The following is an 18,784-nucleotide window of genomic DNA, read 5'->3' on the forward strand; positions in this document are numbered from 1 at the left end:
TCAAAAAACAGAAAGTCTTCTGTGCAAGTGGGTATAGCACAGAAGGAGAATGCCCTCGGGGTTCAATCCTCAGAACCAAAATAAACAAAAGGGCTAGGGTGAGATAGTAGGTAGAATGTCCCTGGGTTCAATCCCCAGCACCAAAAAAAAAAAAAAAAAAAAAAAGCAATAAAACAAAAAAGTCTAGCACACAGGACTTAGTGTACACAGCAGATGTTTCGTCAATGTTAAATGAATGATGACCCTCAATAATGACAGGTATAAACCGGGTGTGGTGACACATGTTTTTTTTGTTTTGTTTTGTTTTGTTTGCGGGTCTGGGGATGAAACCCAGGGACATTCTACCTACTATCTACTATAGGGCTGGAGGTGTAGCTCAGAAGTAGAATGCCTCAGGGTTCAAACCCCAGTACCCAATATTAATAATAATAATAATAATAATAATAATAACAACAACAACCATAATGGTGGGGTTGGGGCTCAAGCTCTGGAGCTGGACCAGGACTGGGGTGAAAAGGTACACAAGGGCTAAAAAAGCAAAAAGGCTATGCTTGTAATCCCCCTGCCCAGTTTTTTATTATTTATTTTGAAACAGGGTCTCACTAAGTTGCGGAGGGTCTCACTAAGTAACTGAGGCTGTCCACCAACTGGGATCCTCCTGTCTCAGCCTCCCAAATGCTGGGATTACAAGCATGCGCCACCACATCCAGCTGCAATCCTAGTTCTTAAAAGTCTAGATATGAGGATCACACGTTGGCAGCCAGCCTCAACTTAGTGAAGTCCTCTACAACTTACTGAGACCCTATTTCAAAATTTTAAAAAAGCCAGCATAACAGAGAAATATTGCAGAAAATTAAAACCAGATGCTTCCCCTAATCAGCAATAACTAGGAGGAAAGGGGCAACAGGAAGTGGTCGAGCTATAGAAAGGGCCCTATAGTGAAGCATAAGGTGACCAATCAGAGGGTATGGAATAGGGGAGGATGGAGCCTCTTTAAAAAGCAGAAGGTACATAAACATATGTATCAAAGTTAATCACCAAACAAGCATGGGATCAAGGGAGGGGGAGGGAATGGGATGGGGACTGGATGAGGGTTAACTGGATGATGTGTGCTTGTATATCCTCTCAAGTCTTGTATTCCAATGTGATGTATGATTACAATGCACCAATAAAAATAAATTTAAAAAAAGAGAAAAAAAAAAGCCAGCATAGTAACACACACTTGTAATCCCAGTACTTGAGAAGCTGAGACAGGAGGATCACAGGTTCATGGCCAGTCTCAGCTACTTAACAAAGGCTCTCTGCAACTTAGTGAGACCTTGTTTCAAAATAAAGAATAAAAATAAGGCTGGAGCTATAGCTTGGAGACAGAATGCAGCTGGGTTCAATCCCTAGTACTGTAAAATAAATCAAATAAATAAATAAATAAAACAAATTAAATAAAAAATAAAATAGGGCTGGAGGTGTAGCTCAAAAGTAGAATGACCCAGGGTTCAAACCCCAGTACCTAATAATAATAATAATAACAACCACCATAATGGTGGGGTTGGGGCTCAAGCTCTAGAGCTGGATTAGGACTGGGGTGAAAAGGTACACAAGGGCTAAAAAAGCAAAAAAAGGCTACGCTTGTAATCCCCCCCCCCCCCCCCGCTTGGGAGCCGGAGGATCACGCAGGTTCGAAGCCAGCCATACTGGCTTGAGACCCTGTTTCAAAAAAAAAAGTTTAAAATAGGTCTGGGAGTGTAGCCTGGAGGTAGAAGGGCTTCCAGGAACCCCAGTACCACCAAAAAAAAGCAAAAGGACACTCACTTTCAGGTCAAGAAAATGTCCCACCCTAGTCGAAACCCATCTCTGAGGTTAAACCACTTTAGTTCAAATCTGGGCCACCAACTTGTGGCATCAGGTGAGTGACTTTCCTTCTGCACGCTTCTGAACTTCATCTGTAAAATGGGAGGAGGGGGACAGGCACGGTGGCACATACTTGTAATCCCAGCACTTGGGAGGCTGAGACAGGAGGATCACAGGTTCAAAGCCAGCCTCAGCTACTTAGTGAGGCTCTCAGCAACTTAGTGAGGCCCTGTTTCCAAATAAAGTATAAAATAGGTCAGGGAGTATAGCCCGGAGGTAGAAAAGTCCCTGGGTTCCACCCCCAGTACCACAAAAAACAAACAAACAAAAACATGGGAGGAGGGTGGTATCTCTCTTACAGGTGTTCTGATGATTCAATACCTGACAAATTCCTGGCATAATGTAACTGAATAAAAGCTCAAATAATGTGCTGATAATAATTATGATTATGATCTGTGTCTTTTGTAAGTATAATTTTTATTAGGTAGTAGAAATAGTATCTATGAGGATGGTTTATTATATCCATTTTACTGAGGGAAAAACCATGCACCAGAAAGCGACTGAACTGATGCTGCATCTGCATTCCAATCCACCCAGGCCCCCATTTGGGGGGGAAAGGGGGACCCGGAACTACAACTCCCAGGAGGCGCCGGGGCAGTCCTCCGCCGCGAGGCAGGCCGGGAGTCGATGTTCCCTGGCCCTTGGACCCGGGGCCGGCGGTACCTGTATCAGGAGGCGGAGCAGCTGCTCCTTGGAGAACGGAATGAAGCGCTCCCGGTACTGCTGGGCCCAGTCGCGGGGCTCCGTGGGGTTCCACATCTTGCGGTACACCCCCATCTTGTCCGCCAGGGACGACAGGGCCCGGGGGGTCCCGAGGAGCGCGGGCAACAGGGGCCATACTCGAACCCTGAACCCCCAGACCCCTCGGGTCACGTGCAACATGGCCAGACCCTTTCCCCGGCGCCTAAACAGAGGGAAATGAGCGGGGGTCAAAATGTCACGCTTCCTCCTCCGTGCCCCGCCCTCCAGGGGCCGCCTGGACCCCAGGTGGGACCCAGAGCCCGTCCACCTCCCGCTTCCCCTCTTGCCCGACCCCTCCCACGCTGCACAGTTGGCCTGGGTCCTAGACTTGGTCAGAGGTCTCAAGGGCCTGGGGAGTTGTGCAGGCCTAGAGACCCCTTAGCAGTACAGTTGGTTTCCGCGGGACGTAGAGGGCGAGGTGGATCTTAGAAAACTGGGGAATGCTCTTGAGAGGCTACATAGGGGGTGCAGGGCTGCCCTCCCCTGGCCATGCAATCCCCCGCCTTTCCCTCACCTTAGTCAACGCAGGACTGTCATTGAGCCTCCTGCGCATGTGCAAGAAGGCGCCGTAAGCTCCGAGCTTCGGCTTCAGCAAGCAGAAGGCGCATGCGCAAAGCTTGGTCTCAGGCTCGGGTTTTTTCCCCGTCCCAACTGCGCCTGCGCAGTTCGCTGGCCTCGCTCCATCTTAGCCTCGTTTAGGTGAAGCGCATGCGCCAAAGAACTGTCTCCTTGTCGGCTACTTCAAAGAGAAAGGGCGGGGTCGGCGCGAGACTCTTCCGAGGCCTGGGGCGGGGCGGGGTTCCCGCGCGCGCAGCCCGCCAACGGCGGGCCGCCCAACGTCCGCTGAAGCCACACCCCTGCTCGAGTCAGCTCCTGAGTAGGCGGGAGATAAGGGGGCGGGACTTGGGTGCAGCCAATCAGCGCGGAGGAGCGAAAAAGCGGGAAAAAGCGGAACCAAAAGAAGGCTGAGGCGGCGCCTGAGACCCGGAGGGAAGGGCGGGCGGAAGGAAGAGGCTTCCTTCAGGTGATGCTTTTCGGGCCTCCAGAGTAGGGGTGGCCCTTTGTCAAGCAGCGTCACCCCCAAGCTCCAGCACTCCCATTCCATGTCCTTGAAGGGAAGACCCCAGTTCTTAGAAGGTAACCTAGTCCCGCGGGCATGGCCTGCCCATTCTGAGAAGACAGTTCAATTCTGAGGTTCTCCACACATCTAAGGTCCTGACCCCAACTCGAAGAAATGCTCTTTTATGAGGATGCCGCTGAATTTTAAGAGGAAATAACCCAAATCCTAAAATCTACCTGTGCATGGGTTCTCCCTTATGGGTGCTGTCACCCCCAAACCTGAATGGGATACCTCTGATTCAGACCTTCCAGGGGCTCTGCCTCCCCTGCAGCACCCCCGGGTTTCCAGAAGATTCTGCCTGTGTTCTCTCATAGCTGGCCATCCTCAGACTGCACCCTCAAGTTTCTGTGTCATAGGAGATAGCCCCAAAATACTCCAGCTGTCTCCATGCCCCTTGTCCTGGGAGCCCTTCATCCTGCATTCCACCCTGGGGACCCCTGGCCCACAATCCCCTAAACCTGAATTCCTGTTTTCTGGGACCTAAAGCAGCTGCTTCATTTGTGTGCCCTCTGCTGGGGCCCCCAGCAGCCTTGTGACCCTGTATCTCATTCTCAGGACCTCCAGAAATGTCCTCACTCCTGTCCCCAGCTCCTGGAACCTAAACCCTGTGCTCCCCCCTCCTTTTTTTTTTTTTTTTTTTCCTTTCAGTACCAGGCATTGAACCCAGGGGCATTCTACCTCCAAGTTGCATCCCCAACCCTTTTTTTTTTTTTTTTTTTTTTGTGGCACTGAGGGTGGAACCCAGGGGCTTTTCTACCTCCAGGCTATACTCCCAGACTTATTTTATACTTTATTTGGAAACAGGGTCTCACTAAGTTGCTGAGAGTCTCGCTAAGTAGCTGAGGCTGGCTTCGAACCTGTGCGATCCTCCTGTCTCAGCCTCCCAAGTGCTGGGATTACAAGCGTGAGCCACCACACCCGGCTTTTATTCTTTTTTTTTTTTTTTTTTTTTTTTGGTGGTACTGGGGTTCCTGGAAGCCCTTCTACCTCTGGGCTACACTCCCAGACCTATTTTTATATTTTTATTTAGAAACAGGGTTACACTAATTTGCAGAAGGCCTCATTAAGTTTGGCCACAAACCTGCGATCCCCCTTCTCTACCGCCTAAATGCTGGGATTGTGCCATCACACCAGGCTCGTGCCCCCTTTTCTAGGATTCCAAGCAACCCTATTTCCCCAAAGTCCCCTTATCCCACATTCCTGACTCCTATGCCCCCAGAAATACCCTTGTCCACATTCCCAACACTGGAACCTGAAGAAACCCATTCTGAAGACCCCTGGAAATTCCTACCCCCTTATCCGCAGCTCCTAGGACACACCGCGTCCCCATTACCCCATATTCCTGACTACTGAGAACCAAAGCTGCCCTTTCACTCCACGCTCCCATTCCTAGGACATCCAGCAGCCCCTCACCCCATCTCCACCTCTGGAATCTTCAGTAGCCCCTATTGGGGCACATGAGGGCAAAGAAAATATGGCCTGACAGCAGCAAACAGGCTTTATTTAGGAATAAAACCTGGAAGAAGGCATCTGACAGGGGAGAGAGCACATGGGAGTCAAAAGCCCACCTTCTTATAGGCTAGGGCCTTTTTATGGGACAAGAAAGGAAGGAGGGTACAAGAGCAGTTGTGTAAGCCACTGGTTGGTGTGCTAGTGGGCAGGTCATCTCGGGGCAGGCAATGGTCAGGGAGCATATCTCTTTCTTGGTTCTTGGTCCTCCTCCCATGACCTCATGGCCAGACTTGACAGTCAGGCCTCACAGTGCCCACAGGCCCCTTACCTTGTACCCCAACTCAGGGGACCCTCAGGAACCTCTCTCACCCTGTACCCCAACCCTGGGACCTCCAGAAGCCCCTTTGCCCAGGCTCTAACTCCTAAGAGCCATAGCAGCCCTTCACCCACACAACCCCACTCCTGGGACCCCAGAACCTTTTCCCCACTCTGACTGACATTCTCCATCTGTGTTGCCTTGCAGTAGCCAAGACCCACAGTGGGCCTGGAACACCCAGGTGGCAGCACCCAGCAGGCAGCACCAACTGCCCCTGCCTCCCAGGTCCCCGAAAGGAGAGCAGTCACCATGCACCTCCCAGAAAGCCTGCAGGACCTGGCCGACAGTGAAACAGTACGCTTTCTGAAAAGACCAAAGAGCATCGCACGGATCTTGGCAGGGGTGAGGGCCCTCTGGTCCGCCTGTGGCCCTGGGAGACAGGAGCGGTCAACTCTCAGACCCAGGGCCCAGAAGGAGGAGGGGGCAAGAAGGGGTCAGATGGGGAAACAAAACCAAAAGGAGCTAATAACTGAACTGAAGCCACCTTTTTGTTTTGTTTTGGTATTAGAGATTGAGCCCAGGGGCATTCTACCTCTGAGCTACATCCTAGCCATATATTATTTTTATTTTGAAATAGGGTCTCACTCAGTTGCTGAGAATCTCACTACTTGCTGAGGCTGTCCTTGAACCTGTGATCCTCCTGTCTCAGCCTCCTAAGGACCCTCAGCCTCCCAGCGTAGGTGCCACCATGCCTGGCTTTATTTTTTAATTTTGAAATAGTATCTCACTAAGTCGCTGAGGCTGACCTTGAATTTGCGATCCTCCTGTTTAAGCCTCCCAAGTTCTGGGATTACAGACCTGCACTACCACACTCTGTTTGAAGCCATCTTTTACTGAAAGCCCAGCTGTGCCCAGCACAGTCCCCAGTACTGATTGTTTCATTGCAAGAAATAACCCTTCACTCCAGGCCCTCAGCAACTTAGTGAGACCCTATTTCAAAATAAAAGAATAATAAGCCGGGCATGGTGGCACATGCCTGTAATCTCAGTACTTGGAAGGCTGAGACATGAGGATCACAGGTTTGAGGACAGCTTCAGCAAGTAGTGAGACTCATCAGCCTAGTGAGACCCTGTTTCCAAATAAGAAAATCAGGCTGGGGGTGTAGTTCAAAGGTAGAATGCCTCTAGATTCAATCCCCAGGGCCACAAAACAAAAGAATAAAATAGTGTTGGGGTGTAGCTTCGAAGTAGAATGCCCTTGGGTTCCATCCCCAGCACCATAAAAAGAAAAGGAGAGAGAGAGAGAGAAAGAGAAATAGGTTCACACATATGGAAAGAGAATATGTAACAAAGTGCTAAAGTCCCAGATGCCGATGGTCACTGCGTGCCTGACAAGGCCCTATCCTTTCATCGTTCCCACATCCCCAAGATTCCGAACACTGGAGTCAAATCTCATTCAGCCCAAACTCTACTGTGTGACCTTGGACCAGTCACTGCTCCTCTCTGGATGTCAGCACTTGAGTGGTCAGAGCCAGGGCACACTGTACAGGCTTTAACCTGCATACCTCCATTTAACAGAATTAGAAACTGAGGCCCAGGGAGATGTTGAGATTTGATAGGAGTCTTGGGAAAAGATAGGGTTCCCTATATTCAACCTAGGGTCTCCCCCAGATCCTGATCCGTATCCCTTCTGGAACAAAGGGACCAAACAGGCCTGGTTCTGGACCCTGGCCCAGCCACACACTGTCTGCTGGGGGTCACTCCCCAGTCGGCAGCACCTCCTCTTATTCTCACAAGTCCCGTTTTGTTCCATAGTTTATATGGCCACCCTATATCTGTGTGATCAGAAGCAAGTTACTTAACCTCTCTGAACTTCTTTCCCCTCATCTGGAAAGTGTTCCAATACCCGGCACATAGGAAGGACTGCTGTGAAAAGAGACAAGTTCATGCCTATGCGCTGGTTTGCACGGGCCTGGCAAGTGGTGAAGCTTTCCTTAAATAGCGATTATTATTAGAGCAAATCATGACCTGTGAGTGAGGAGAGGGATGGGTTTTAGTGCTGGCCTTCTCCCCCAGGGAAAGAGAATTGAAAACACCACATCCCATGTCAGGCCCCTCGCTGGCGGGGGCTCCTCTACTCCTCAGCAGACTCTGTGACATGGACATTTTTGCCCCCCCCCACCCCAGTATCCCCAAGGGAAACTGAGGCTCCCAGAGGTTGAGTGACTTGCCCAAGGACATCACCCAGCTGGTGAGCAAGTCAGACTGGGATCCGCCTGTCTTCACAGCCTGGGAAGGAGGGAAGGGCGGGTGGCCAGGGAGGAGGCCCAGCTGGCGTGGAGGTATGGGCTGTGGAGGAAGGGCTGCGGCTGTGCCAGACGTTCTGGTCACGGACTTTGCCCGCTGCCTCCATGCTCCCTCCCGCCGCCCTCTCCTCCTTCCCCCCTGGCCTGGCCCCGCAGTAGGGAGCCTCTGGGCAGCTGGTGCTCTTGTCCTTCTCACTGCGCCTGCCAGCTGGTGCCTTAACTGATGAATCTTTGCTCCTTCCCTGGGGACAGGCCAGGGAGGGCGTGGAAGGAGGTTGGACTCAGGCTGCAGAGGCCTGGGGTCCCGTGGCCCAGCTGAGCTCCGAGTCTGAGTCTCCACCGCAGCCAAGATCTTCTGGGCCGGTGGGCAAACAGCCAGGGAGGGGCCTTGGAGGGCAAGAAGGCCTGGCCTCCAAACTCACCATTGTCCACTGACCTTGAAAGGACACTCCCCTTCCCCAGGGGAAGCATGAGGACCACCGTTTTCCAGAGCATTCTCCAAGGCTGAGCCCCCATTCCCACACTCCCCTTCTTCAGAGCAGAGAGACAGAGCGGGAAACTGAGGCACCACGCGCTGAGTGATTTGGCCAAGGCCACCCTGCTGGCGGAGTCAGACATGTCTGGCTCTTTCCACTCTACTGTAATGGCTTCTATTTATCACCTGAGAAATAGAAGTGAATTAATAACACCTCCCACGCGGGGCTGGTGCGAGGTTCCAGGGAGGTAGAGCAGGTAAAATGGATGTGAGTTCAAAAGTGATTGATGTGCTTCTGTCCCAGGCTTGGCTCTGCCTCAGACCAGCAGCCAGCATAGGGCGCTTCCCCATGGACTGAGTGCCTGACCTCCAAGAAGGGGCCCCATGGCTTCCCCCTAAGGGTCGCTATGAGGTCAAATGAGACAATTGGATGTGAACAGCAAGGTGCTTAGCAAAGGAAGGAGTCATCCTCTCATTGTCATTGCTGTCATTACAATGCCTTCTTTTTGTGAGGGGAGCAGCTCTGGGGACTGAACCCAGGAGCATTCTACCTTCAAACTACTCCCCCAGCCCAACTTTTTATCCTTTATTTTGAAACAGGGTCTCACTAAGTTGCAGAGGGCCTCACTAAGTGGCTAAGGCTGGCCCTGAACCTGCCATCCTCCTATCTCAGCCTCCCAAGTACTGAGATTACAAGTGTGTGACACCACGCCTGGCTTGTTCCAAAGCTATTAAGGTGAAGGGAGAGGAGGAGGGACAGGATGAAAGCTGAGAAGTTTAGGGGTTAGCCTTTGCCTCCTCTGTTCCTGCTCTGAAGGATACAGCAAGAGCAAGGAGAAACCGGTCATTCACTCTTTTACACACATTTGCTGACGTCCAGTCTGGTGCTGGGTGCTGGGTGCTGGGTGCTGGGTGCTGGGACAGGAGCAGGGTCCCCTATGGAGCCTGTTCTGCAGGAGTTCAAATTCTAATGAAGCCAAGCATGCTGACACATCCCTGTAATACCAGTACTTAGGAGGCTGAGACAGGAGGATCGCAAGTTCACAGCTAGCCTCAGCTATTTGGTGAGTCCCTCCGCAACTTAGTGAGAGCCTATTTCAAAATAAAAAACAAAATACAGATTCAATCCTTAGTACCAAAATAAAAACAATCTAATGACAGGGTCATTTTATTTTATTTTTCTGTGGTACTGGGTATGGAACCCAAGAGCATTCTACCTCTGAGCTATACCCCCAGCCCTATTTTTTATTCTTTATTTTTAAATAGGGTCTCACTGAGTTGCAAAGGGCCTCACTAAGTAACTGAGGCTGTCTGTGAACCACAATCCTCCTGTCTCAGCCTCCTGAATGCTGGGATTACAAGCGTGCGCCACCAGGCCTGACTAACAGGGTCATTTTCAACATGCCCTTTCCCTTAGTCTGCTTCCCAACTACCATTGCCAACACTGACACATCCAGCCAATCACAAAGCCCAGTTTTGCATCCTAAACAGTCCTGGCTTCCCCAGGCCCCTGCCTCAGCGTTTCCTGCCTGGGCCTCCCTGACACCTACTCTTAGGTCTGTGGTTCCCTGGCTTTGCCCTCCTCCAGCCCATCAGCCACATGACCCCAGAAGACTTCACTAATCCCCAGCTCTGACCCTGGCTTAGAACCCTTCTATACAAGTAAATTCAGTAAGAAATTTAGCAAGGTGTGGTGGCATGCACCTGTAATTCCAGTACTTGGGAGGCTGAGACAGAAGAATAGCAAATTCAAGGGCAGCCTCAGCAATGTAGCGAGACCCTTGGCAACTTAGTGAGATCCTGTTTGAAAACAAAAAATAGAAAGGACCTGGGGAAGCTTAGAGGTAGAATGTCCCTGAGTTCAATACCTAATTACTCAAAAGGAAAAAAGAGCAGGAGAAAGGAAAAAAGAAGTTTCAGCCAGGTATGGTGGCGCACGCTTGTAATCCCAGGACATGTGAGGTTAAGACAGGAGGATCATGAGTTCTCAGCCAGCCTCAGCTACTCAGTGAGGCCCTCCACAATTTAGTGAGACCCTGTTTCAAAATAAAGAATAAAAAATAGGGCTGGAGGTATAGCCTGGAGGTAGAATGCCCCTGGGTTCCATCCCCAGTACCATAAAAAAAAGAGAGAGAGTCGACAGAAATTGGCAGGGAAGGAGTGAAAGAAAGGAGTTAAAGGCAGAGGGAATTGCTGGGAAAGAAAGAGTACACTTGCGTGCATGCGTGCTTTCACCCTCACACACAGCTTTTCTGGACATTATGCTGGGCATTGCATCTGGGGACGTACGTTTGGTGGCAGGAGAGTATGACCCAAGGCAGGAGTGAGCTGGGACAGATGAAATTAGGAGGAGGAGGATAGAGGCCTCCAAGAGCAAGCTGAGGGGCCAGGACCTAGTTCTGGATTGCTAGGGAGCCATGGAAGGCCTTGAGCAGGGAGGGATGTGGTATGGCAGACCCCCAGGAACTGTGAGGGGGATGGGCTGAGGAGACAAGACTAGAATCTGGGAGGCTGGAGCACGGGCAGGGGGTGAGATCTGATTCAGAATGGAAGAGAGCCAACAAAAGGCAGGGCTAAGGGCCCTGAGAGAGGGAGAAGGCAAGAATGGCCTAGTGACCGTGTGCAGCACGACTGTCCCACCAGGTTGAGGAAGAGCAGCCTCCAGAGGCTCCGAGCTCACCCTGGTGACGGGGTCCACAGGTCTTCTCCCTGGTCATCTTCTCCTCTCTGCTCACCGACGGCTACCAGAATGAGACAGCGTCTCCCCAGCTCTTCTGTGTCCTCAATAGCAACAACATGGCCTGCAGCTTTGCAGTGGGCGCTGGTATTCTGGCCTTCCTCAGCTGCCTGGTCTTCCTCGCCCTGGATGCCCATGAGAACCGCATCGCCAACACCCGCTTCAAGACGGCCTTCCAGCTCTTAGACTTCATCCTGGCCTGTGAGTCTCCAGGCACCACCCTCCTCACAGCCCTCCTGGCTCCCTGGTGCCACCCAGCCCGCCTTCAACCTGACCATACCTGACCCCATACTCCACAGCTCCTGTTGTTTCTTCCTGGGGAAAAATTAAGCATCCTTCAGACCCAGTGCACAGGCTGCCCCTTCTGACCTCCAGGCGAATTTCCTTCTCAGTTTCCGAGTACTCATCTCTGCTGATTACTAAACATTGCTGGAAACACCACCCCTAAGGCAGGAAGGAGGGTTCAGATCATGGAGCCAGACAGACAGCAGAGCTTCCTTGCTCTATGGGCTTGTACAGGTCTCTTCCCTTCTGAGACCCTCAGTAAAATCTGGGGTGAGCCAGGCCTACTGGCCCATGCTTATAATCCCAGTACTTGGGAGGCTGAGAAAATTGCAGGCTCAAGGCCAACCTCCACCACGTAGCAAGACCCTGTTTCAAAATAAAAAGTAGCCGGGCTGGTGGTGCACGCTTGTAATCTCCACGCTTGGGAGGCAGAGACAGGAGGATCGCGCAGGTTCGAAGCCAGCCGCGCGCGCTGGCTTTGGAGACCCTGTTTCCAAATAAAAATGTAAAAATAGGTCTGGGAGTGTAGCCCGGAGATAGACAGGCTTCCAGGAACCCCAGTACCACCAAAAATATAAATAAATAAATAAATAAATAAATAAATAAATAAATAGAAAGTAGAGCTGGGCATGGTGGCTCGTGCTTGTAATCCCAGCATTTGGGAGGCTGAGACTGGAGGATCGCAGTTTGTGGTAGAGCACTCCTGGATTCAATTCCCAGTACCACTAAGGAAAAGAATAATCTTAGTTCCTTCATTGTACTGGTCATATTTCAAGTTCTTAGTGGACACATGTAGCCAGTGGCTCCTAGGTTGGAGAGAACAGGTGTAGAATATCTCCACCCTCATAGAAAGTTATCCACAGTTCAATGACCTGTGAGGACCCTTGGCTCTGGGACTGCCTGTAGGGAGGAGAGGAGGGACAGCTACTTAGTGAGGCCCTCTGCAACTCAGTGAGACCCTGTTTCGAAATAAAGAATAAAAAATAGGCCTGGGGGTGTCACTTGGAGGTAGAATGCCTCTGGGTTCCATCCCCAGTATTGCAAAAATAAATAAATAAATAGTAAAAAGGGATGGGGGTATAACTCAGAGGTAGAATCCCCAATACAAAAAAAAAAAAATCGTAAGATGAAGTCCTCGGCTTGCAGGGCTTTTTGAGGATGACATGAAACAAGGGAGACCTGTGGTAACAGGGACATTCTCTGAGCACTTCCCTTGCCAGGCACACCATCAGGGTGCATGCGTCCTCTCCTTTGGTCCTCAGAACCACCCTAGGAGGCAAGGTCTGCTCATAGTCCATTTTACAGAGGAGGAAAATGAGGCTCCAGGGGTTTCTGTAACTGGGCCACTGCTGCCAAGCGAGCGGCAGGTCAAGCACAGCAAGGCACTTACTGCCTTACCACTGTCCAAAGCTCTGGCACACAGTGAGCACTAAATAAACATGGGCCTTCTACCTCTGAGCTATGCCCCAGCCCTATTTTATCTTTATTTTGAAACAGTGTCTCTCTCGCTAAGTTGCTTAGAGTCTCACTACTTGCTGAGGTTATCCTCAAACCTGCCATCCTCCTGTCTCAGCCTCCCAAATACTGGGTGACAGGTGTGTGCCACCATGCTCAGCTTAAATATATACTCTTTATCCCCAGACCCTGGCCTGCTTCCTCCTGGTCAGACTCTACTCTGTCCCTCCTCTCCTCCCTACAGGCAGTCCCAGAGCCAAGGGTCCTCACAGGTCATTGAACTGTGGAGAACTTTCTATGAGGGTGGAGATATTCTACACCTGTTCTCTCCAACCTAGGAGCCACTGGCTACATGTGTCCACTAAGAACTTGAAATATGACCAGTACAATTAATGAATTAATGAAGGAACTAGATTATTCTTTTCCTTAGTGGTACTGGGAATTGAATCCAGGAGTGCTCTACCACTAACTCCATTCCCAGCCTATTTATTTATTTATTTATTTATTTATTTATTTTTGTGGTGTTGGGGATGGAACCCAGGAGCATTCTACCTCCAAGCTATACCCCCAGCCCTATTTTTTATTCTTTAATTTGAACAGGGTCTCACTGAGTTGCAAAGGGCCTCACTAAGTAGCTGAGGCTGTCTGCAAACTGTGATCCTCCTGTCTCAGCCTCCCAAATGCTGATTACAAGCGTGCGCCACCACGCCTGGCTACTGGTTCTCCTTTTGATTTATTTATTTTTAATGTGAAACAGAGTCTCGCTAGGTTGCTGAGGCTGGCCTGAAATCTGCAAACCTCCTGTGTCAGTCTCCCAATACTATTAAATTCTACTTTAATGAATTGAAGTAAAGCAGCCACGTGTGGCCAGTGGCTCCCAGTTGGAACATGTTGGCCAGTGAAGCTCTGCTCTGGGGCTTCACTCTCAGGAGGGCTGGGAGAGGTTGGGGTAGAGCTGGTGGAAGGTCACCGACCTTTGCACACCCTAGCCCCTCCCTGAGCGCATGCTCCCTGCCCCTCTTCTCTCCTTATGACGCCGCAGTCCTCTGGGCAGGCATCTGGTTCATAGGCTTTTGCTTCATGGCCAACCAGTGGCAGCATTCACCAGCCCAACAGTTCCTCCTGGGGAGCAGCAGTGCCAAGGCGGCTATCACCTTTGCTTTCTTCTCCATCTTCATCTGGGTGAGGATGCGTCCTGGCCCCCACCACACCCCGGTACCTCTGCAGGGCGGGCATGGGAGGGCGAGGTTGTTCCAGCTATGGCTTAGTGCTCCCAGGGTCTCTGCAGGCCTCTTTCAGGCCCACCTTCCTCTTAGTGCCTTCCCCTGGTGCCCTTGGTCAGTGAGAGGTAGGCAGGACAGATTCCTGCATCTCCCTCCGAGGCGGTCCCCAGACTGACCCTCTCCTCTCCAGCCCAGCCTTCAGCCGCCCTTTTCTGCCCACAGATATACCAGGCCTACCTGGCATTGAAGGATCTCCGAAATGATGCTCCGGTCCCCTACAAGCGCTCCCTGGATGAGGGTGGTGTGGTGCTGACCACCCTCTCCCCACCCTCTGCTGCCAGCCCCGTCAGTGTGCCCACTGGGCCCAACAACCTGACTTATTCAAGCTCTGCCCTGTCCCCCTATCTGACCACTCCAAAAGCCCCCCGCCTCGCCATGATGCCTGATGATTAAACATCTTTATCAACATCAGTAAAAAGTTACTCTTCCCTCCAGAAACATTTCTGAAAACAGTCCTACCGTCTGGTCTGTTCTTCTTGTCCCTTGAGTGGCCTAGGGGGTCAGGGGAGAAATTCCACCAGGTCCCTGGGTGTGGTGGCGCACGCCTGTAATCCCAGTACTTGGGAGGCTGGGACAAGAGGATCACAGGTTCAAGGATAACCTCAGAAAGTAGTGAGACTCTCAGCAATCTAGTGAGACCCTGTTTCAAAATAAAAATAAGCCAAGTGTGGTGGCACATGTTTGTAATCCCAGGATTTGGGAGGCTGAGACAGAAGGATCACAGTTGACGGACAGCCTCAGCTACTTAATGAGGCCCTTTGCTACTCAGTGAGACCCTTCAAAATAAAGAATAAAAAATAGGGCTGATAGTGTGGCTTGGAGGTAGAATGCCCCCTGGGTTCCATCCCTGGTATCGCAAAAACAAAACAAAACAAAAAAAAAAACTAAATAAATAAAAATAAAACTGGGCTGGGGACGTAGCTCAGAGGTAGAAAGCCTTTGGATTCAACCCCATCAGGTCACCTCAATGACCTCTGTAGTGGGTCCTCTGTGGCAGCTCCAGGTACCACAGCAGGTCAGAGGCAGCGACAGGCAGGAGGCACTTCTTCAGGTCTATTAGACACCGAGCCCTGTCGAGTCAACGGCTCCTTGAGCCTCCACAGGAGCCATGAGAGAGATACACAAGCCTCCCACCACACAGCAGAGGTGAGGTCAGACAGAAAAAGTGCTTCCACCATGGAAAGGCTGCCAAGGACAAAGCCAGGCCAATAGTGGGACAAGACCCAGCCCATGGCTGACCTGGTACCCCGTTGGTCCCACCACATTATCAGGGCTCCATGCAACAGCACACTGTGTGGAGTGGGTGAAGGACCTGGGACAGTGAGCCCGTGAGTGAGATTCAGGGGAGACTTTTTTTTTTTTTTGGTGCTGGAGATTGAACTCCGTTTTCTACCTCTGAGCTATACCTCCACCCCTTTTTCCTTTTATTTATTTATTTACTTATTTATTTATTTATTGCGGTACTGGGGATAAAACACAGGAACATTCTACCTCCGAGTGATACCCCCAGGCCTATTTTTATACTCTTTATTTTGAAACAGGGTCTCACTGAGTTGCAAAGGGCCTCACTAAGTAGCTGAGGCTTTCTGTGAACCCATATCCTCCTGTCTCAGTCTCCCAAATGCTGGGATTATAAGCATGTGCCACCATGCCAACTTTCTTTTTATTTTGAAACAGAGTTTGTCTACATTGCTGAGGCTGGCTGCAAACCTGTGATCCTCCTTTCTTAGCCTCCCGAATACTGGGATTACAACTGTGTGCCACCAGGCTAAGGGGAGATCCTTGTGTTCAAGTATTTCAATATCCGTCTTGAGGAAAAGGGAAGGATTTTTGCTCTAGTAAAACCCCAGTGACCATAAGGCACAGGCCACAAACACTCCTGCCTATATGAGCCAGGCAGGTAACCCTACACCTATTAAGGTGAAGCACCTGTTAAGGTAGAGGTGGAAACAGACGCCTTGTCTGGGAGGAGCGGCCTAGGATCTGGGATGCCAAAGCAGTGCTGTCCAGTTGAAATCAGCCAGCAGCAGGCCGCAGCAAGTAAAACAAGTTAGTTTTAATTTATTTATCCCAATATGTCCAAAATATTATCATTTCAACATGTAATCAACAGAAGCTGGGCGTGGTGGTGCACGCTTGTAATCCTAGTATTTGGGAGGCTGAGACTGGAGGATCATGGTTCCCGGCCAGCTTCAGCTACTACTTAGGCCCTTTGCAACTCAGTGAGACCCTGTTTCAAAGTAAAGAATGAAAAATAGGCTTGGGGGTGTAGTTCAGAGGTACCGAAAATGGGGATCAAACCTAGGGAGGAGTTCTACCACCAAGCTACACCCAAGCCTCTTTTATTCTTTATTTTGAAACAGGCTTTTGCTAAATTAGTGTGTGCTGCCCTCAAATCTGTGATACTTCTGTCTCAGCATCCCTAGTACTGGGGTTATAGGCATGGGTCACCATGTCCTGCTTATATTCTTTTATACTGAATGTTTGTTTGTTGTGGTAAGGAGGATCAAACCCAGGGGAATTCTACCTCTGAGCTACACCCCCACTCCTATTTTTTTTATTATCTTTTTTTTGTGTGTGTGTGTGTGTGTGATACTGGGGATGGAACCCAGAGACATTCTAACTCTGAGCTATACCCCCAACCCTATTTTTTATTCTTTATTTTGAAACAGGGTCTCACTGAGTTGCAAAGGGTCTCACTAAGTAGCTGAGGTTGTCCGAGAACTGTGATCCTGTGTCAGCCTCCCAAATGCTGGGATTACAAGCGTGTGCCACCACGCCTGGCTTATTTTTACCTTGAGCAGGATCTCACTGAGTTGCCCAGGCTGGCCTCAAACTTGCAATCCTCCTGTCTCAGTCTCCTAAGTAGCTAGAATTACAGGTATGTGATACCACACTCAGTTTATACTGAGTTTTTAAATCCATTGTGTATCTTACACTGACAGCACACCTCACTTGGGATTCCCCTCTTTTCAAGTGTTCAGTGGTCATGTGTAACTGATGCCTAGCATACTGGACAGTATAGCTCTAGAACTTCCTAGTTATTCTAAAACAATTGGACGTGTGTGTGTGTGTGTGTGTGTGTGTGTGTGTGTGTGTGTGTGTGTGTAAGGTAAAATGAGCAGGTAACAAATTTAAAAAAATAAACTTGTGTGCAGGCAGGCCTAATAAAACATGTCTACAGGGGAGGGGGGACCCCCTGGCTTGCAGAACATTTGCCTACAAACTGGACACAGATGAGTTATGGGGAATCAAATATGGGTTCCATTATTCCTTTGGGGAGGGTATTGGAATTGAACCCAGGGGCATTTTACCTCTAAACTATACCTCCAGTCCTTTTTATTTTTATTATTTTTGCTATCCTGGGGATGGAACACAGGGACATTCTACCTCCGAGCTACACGCCCAGCCCTATTTTTTATTCTTAATTTTGAAACAGGGTCTCAGTGGATTGCAAAGGGCCTCACTAAGTAGCTGAGACTGTCTGTGAACTGTGATCCTCCTCTTGCAGCCTCCCAAATCTGGGTTACAAGCATACACCACCATGCTCGTTTTGTTTGTTTGTTTGTTTTGTTTTTTGCTTTGTTTTTTGGTAGTAGAGATGGAACCCAGGGGCATTGGAGCATTCTACCTCGGAGCTACACCCCCAGCCCTATTTTTTTATTCTTTGTTTTTCTTTTTTCTTTTTTGGGTCTGGGAATGGAACCCAGGGGCATTTGACCTCCAAGTTACACCCACTGCCCTATTTTTTATTTTTATTTGGAAACAGGGTCTCACTAAGTTACGGAGGGCCCCACCAAGTATCTGAGGCTGTCCGTGAACCATGATACACCAGTTTCAGCCTCCCGAATCCTGGGATTACAAGCGTGCACCACCACACCCAGCTACTTTTTGAAACAGGGTCTTACTGAGTTGCAAAGTGCCTCACTAAGTAGCTGAGGCTGTCCGCAAACAGCAATCCTCCTGTCTCAGCTTCCCAGATGCTGAGATTACGAGGGTCTGCCACCACACCTGGCTCAGCCATTTTTATTTTGAAACAAGTTCTCACTAAATTTCTGAGGATTTCATTAAGTTACTGAGACTAGCCTCAAACCTGTGATCCTCCTGTCTCAGCCTCCCAAGTACTGGGATTATAGGTATGTTCCACTGAATCCAGTGGCTGCCCCCCTTTGTAGTACTGAGGATGTAAATCAAGGGCATTCTACCTCCAAGCTACACCCAGCCCTATTTTTTATTCTTTATTTTGAAACAGGGTCTCACTAAGTTGCAGAGAGCCTAAGTAGCTGAGGCTGGCCATGAACCCAGATCCTCCCATCTCAGTCTCTCAAGTACTGGGATTACAAGCATGCGCCACCATGCCCACCTCTATTTTTTATTCTTTATTTATTTTGAAACAGGGTCTTGCTAAGTTGCGGAGAACCTAAGTAGCTGAGGCTGGCTGTGAACCTGCAATCCTCCTGTCTCAGCCTCCAAATTCTAGGATTAAAAGTGTGCACCACCACACCTGGATTGCTGATTCTGTTTTTTTTTTTTTTTTTTTTTTTTTTCTTTTGGTGCCAGGGATTGAGAATTGAACCTGGGGGGTTCTACCTCTGAGTTACAACCCCAGCCCTATTATATTTTGAAACATCACTAACTTGTAGAGGCTATCCTAGAACCTGAGATCCTCCTGTCTCAGCCTCCCAAATACCAGGATTACAGGCATGT

At 49.9% G+C, this 18,784-nt stretch overlaps 2 protein-coding genes across 2 annotated transcripts in view; one reads left to right on the forward strand and one right to left on the reverse strand.

Annotated features, from left to right (window-relative positions):
• The window catches only part of TMEM143 (transmembrane protein 143), a gene marked incomplete at both ends in the record, with an annotated part of 30,497 nt that extends 27,707 nt beyond the window's left edge, over positions 1-2,790 (reverse strand). The window contains one exon of the mRNA XM_080702630.1: positions 2,572-2,790. Coding sequence (XP_080558756.1) covers positions 2,572-2,790 — 219 coding nt within the window. The remainder of the gene's footprint in view (positions 1-2,571) is intronic.
• Positions 2,791-5,846: 3,056 nt separating this feature from the next.
• Positions 5,847-14,470, forward strand: SYNGR4 (synaptogyrin 4; the record flags this gene model as incomplete). Its single annotated transcript, XM_080703331.1, has 4 exons — positions 5,847-5,939; positions 11,018-11,255; positions 13,837-13,976; positions 14,240-14,470. The coding sequence occupies 4 exons, from the start codon at positions 5,847-5,849 to the stop codon at positions 14,468-14,470; spliced, it is 702 nt and encodes a 233-aa protein (XP_080559457.1).
• Between the last annotated feature and the right edge of the window lie 4,314 nt (positions 14,471-18,784).

This window comes from Muscardinus avellanarius (assembly GCF_963383645.1).
Source record: "Muscardinus avellanarius genome assembly, chromosome: 10".
Taxonomy (NCBI): domain Eukaryota; kingdom Metazoa; phylum Chordata; class Mammalia; order Rodentia; family Gliridae; genus Muscardinus; species Muscardinus avellanarius.